Source organism: Habropoda laboriosa, unplaced genomic scaffold (assembly GCF_001263275.1).
Source record: "Habropoda laboriosa isolate 0110345459 unplaced genomic scaffold, ASM126327v1 scaffold186, whole genome shotgun sequence".
NCBI classification, from domain to species: Eukaryota; Metazoa; Arthropoda; class Insecta; order Hymenoptera; family Apidae; genus Habropoda; species Habropoda laboriosa.
In genome coordinates this window covers 2,920,261-2,924,107 of record NW_017100427.1, presented here as the reverse complement: position 1 = coordinate 2,924,107, position 3,847 = coordinate 2,920,261, and the positions used below count along the sequence as shown (strand labels likewise).

The 3,847-nt window shown below is 29.7% G+C and overlaps 2 protein-coding genes across 2 annotated transcripts; one reads left to right on the top strand and one right to left on the bottom strand.

Annotated features, from left to right (window-relative positions):
• Positions 1–224: 224 nt before the first annotated feature.
• Positions 225–1,768, bottom strand: LOC108575567 (peptidyl-prolyl cis-trans isomerase E). The gene is made up of 4 exons (XM_017938389.1): positions 1,610–1,768; positions 1,346–1,515; positions 638–997; positions 225–542 (listed from the first exon to the last, which is right to left on the bottom strand). Exons 1-4 carry the CDS (start codon positions 1,641–1,643, stop codon positions 225–227), a joined length of 882 nt encoding a protein of 293 aa, XP_017793878.1. The 5' UTR covers positions 1,644–1,768.
• A 455-nt stretch (positions 1,769–2,223) lies between these two features.
• Positions 2,224–3,738, top strand: LOC108575595 (succinate-semialdehyde dehydrogenase, mitochondrial). The gene has a single exon (XM_017938423.1). It carries the CDS (start codon positions 2,224–2,226, stop codon positions 3,736–3,738), a length of 1,515 nt encoding a protein of 504 aa, XP_017793912.1.
• The last annotated feature ends 109 nt before the right edge of the window (positions 3,739–3,847 follow it).

The following is a 3,847-nucleotide window of genomic DNA, read 5'->3' as shown; positions in this document are numbered from 1 at the left end:
CATAAATTAAGTGATTAAGTGATATCCTTTTTTTCATTTGTGTTACTCCTACAATAAAGATATGTGTTTTATGTTAATTTCATACTTATGCACTCCTTATATAATATTTTTATAATATGAAAACAGTAAATCTTATTAAATATGTTAATTTTTGGTGAGTATTGGGGGTATATTGAATATTGCTTCAAATTATACTTCTACACTTAATGAAATTTTTAAATTATTTAAGTTAATTCTCCACAAGCTGTTATGTTAACTTTCTGAGTAGGAGAGCCTGATTTTGTTCCACATTTTTCCATTTTCTTTAAAACATCTAAACCACTAAGAACATGTCCAAATACTACATGTTTTCCATCTAACCAATCTGTACGTGCTGTACATATGAAGAATTGTGAACCATTTGTATTTGGACCAGAATTTGCCATTGATAAGGTACCAGGCCCTGTATGCTTTAATTCAAAATTTTCATCATCAAATTTGTTTCCATATATTGACTTCCCTCCTGTTCCATTATGATTTGTGAAATCTCCTCCTTGACACATCTATATTTGTATAAGGAATAATTATCTAATATTATTTACTGTATAATACAATACTAAAAATTTCTAACTCTGTATGAAAAGTAAATGAAGGATACAAATTCTGGAATAATTCTATGAAAGGTGCTTCCTTGGTAACCATATCCTTTTTCATGAGTACAAAGAGCTCGAAAATTTTCAGCAGTTTTTGGTACAATATCAGCTCTCAACATCATAATAATTCTACCCACTTCTTGTTTTCCAATGCTAATGTCAAAATATACTTGAGGATTTTGTTTTCCTTTTTTTGATTGCACTGCTTCACTTGATTTTCCATTATCATCATTTTTAAGTGTTTCACCTGCATGCTCTTGTAACCATGCATCATCAGCCCAAACAGGTTTTGATGAACCTTCTTTTATTTTTTGTGGTTTTGCAATATTTACCCTGATTGTTCTTCCAAACAACTCAGAATCATTCTGTTTGTTCAAGATAAAGTTTGATAAATTTGTAGATTAAATGATTTTAAAGTGATCAATATTATGATTAGATAAATGGATTTAACTTTTAATCTATGTTTACATGCATTTTTCAAGAATAGATAATAATGCAATGTGTATTCCTTTTTACACAGAGTTTTTATCAAATGTCTTTCTTAAAAATTGTTATTACATGAATAGAAGAATAATTTTACAAAAATAATATATTAAAATATTTATTCAAAATATAATTAAAATATTCAAATAAAACGAACAATTTAACAACTGTTCATTATAAAACTATGTTATTAAATAACTCACACAGATAGTGCTGTTTTATACATGTACCATGTTATCAATTGCTGCTGCTGCATCTTCTGCACTTTCAAATTCAATAAAAGCAAACCCTCTATGTTTTTCTGATTCGTAATCTAATGGTATTTGTACATCAACAATTTCACCAAAAGGTATAAATGCTGCATGTAATACTTTTTCATCGACCTCCTCGGCCAAGCCTCCTAAATATCAATAATAATAACAAACAAGGTACGTAAAATATATAGGTTAAAATGGGTTGCATTAATAAATATAAAATAATACATTGTTACCTACCCACATAAATAGTTCTTTTCGTATTCGTACTCATAACGTATAAAATATTATTGTATTTGCTGCTTTTATGGATGTGATATTGTAATAAACAATTAAATCCGATAATAACTTTTATTGACTAAAGGACGCCGGCGCGCCGGCTACACATACCACTACAAATCAAAGAGTTTAACGAAATATAACGTACGTAGCTTTAATCAGAATAAAGTAGCGACAAGTTATATAAGGTCAGTTGCGACGAAATTGATAACATGAACTGATAACGTTACTTGAAAATAACCATTTATAAGAAAAGGTTATATTAAATTAAGCATACAAGTTGCCTTTCTGTTATATACTCTTGTTTAAAGGTAAGTAGCACATTGACTGTGTTCACACTATCTATTCGTAGATAAATTATAAATCATTGAAACTTAATACTCACTTGTTTTTAATGCTTGCTTTTATATTATATAAATTAACATATTCGAAAAAACAATTAATTTTGAGTTTTTATTATGCCTGCAATTATGTTGTTAATAAATCATTTATATTTAATGCTTACCACCTTTTATACCTTGTTTAATCTATTATACATTTTGTGATTATAGGTTAGTGTTCTAATGATTTTCAATATGCATATATTACAAAAAGGTATATCATATAATGCTCCTTTATTAAGTCGATCATTGCATCTTTTAAAAGATCTAGCATATGTAAATGGTGAGTGGACAGGAGCAATAAAAAAAGAAACATTTCCTATTTATAATCCAGTTGATAAATCTGTTATTAACAATGTTCCTGATATGGATGTTCAAGATACTCAATTAGCAATCGATGCTGCTTCCAAAGCTTTTAAAACATTTAGTCAAACAACTGCAAAAGAACGAAGTGATTTATTGAGAAATTGGTATAATCTAATGGTAAAACATTCTGAAGATTTAGCACAAATTTTAACCAAAGAAAATGGAAAATCCATTGCTGAATCTAAAGCTGAAATCAGATATGGAAATTCATTTGTTGAATGGTTTTCTGAAGAAGCTAGACGAATTAATGGAGAGATATTGCAAGCACCAGTATCTAATAGAGAACTTCTCTTGTGGAAACAACCAGTAGGAGTAGCTGCTTTAATTACACCATGGAATTTTCCACATGCTATGATTACACGAAAAGCTGCTGCTGCTCTTGCTGCTGGATGCACATGTGTGATTAAACCATCTGAAGATACACCCCTTACTGCTTTAGCATTAGCTGATCTTGCAGAGAAAGCAGGGTTTCCTCATGGAACAGTAAATGTAATTACAACAAGTCTAAAAAATTCTCCTAGTGTTGGTAAAGAATTATGTGAAAGTGTTAAGGTAAGAGCTTTATCATTTACTGGCTCAACAGCTGTGGGAAAAATTTTATATCGACAATGTGCTTCAAATATAAAGCGACTTGGTCTTGAATTAGGAGGTAATGCACCATTTATTGTGTTTGATTCTGCCAACATAGATTTAGCTGTATCAGGTGCTATGGCAAGTAAATTTCGTAATACTGGTCAAACATGTGTTTCTGCAAATAGATTCTTTGTACAAGCTGGTAAATTTGATAAATTCATAGAAGCATTTTTATCAAAAATTAAGGATGAAATTAAAATGGGTGATGGTAGTAAGGCAGGGGTAACACATGGTCCTCTTATTAAAGAAAGTCAGTTAAATATGGTAAATGCATTGGTTACTGATGCAGTACAAAAGGGAGCAAAAGTACATTGTGGTGGTACACCATTACCTGAATTAGGACCATTGTTTTATGCTCCTACACTTATAACAGGTGTTACTCAAGACATGAAAATATATGGTCAAGAAATTTTTGGTCCAGTAGCTGTTATTCATAAATTTGACACTGAGGATGAAGCTATAAAAAAATCTAATGATATACCTGTTGGTCTAGCTGGATATTTTTATTCTGAAGATATATCACAAATATATAGAGTAGCAAAAAAATTAGAAGTTGGAATGGTTGGGGTAAATGAAGGATTAATTTCTACTGCAGAAGCTGCTTTTGGAGGTGTAAAAGAATCAGGTATAGGAAGAGAGGGTTCTAAGCATGGTGTTGACGATTTTCTTGAGATAAAATATGTGTGTCTGGGAAATCTGAAACAATGTTGAATATTTTGTGAAGTAACTTAGGTAAACTATCAAATACAATATTATTAAAAAAATTTGAAATATTAAAAAGTATTAATTTATTTATTCATTTATTTTTTTAATTTTTATT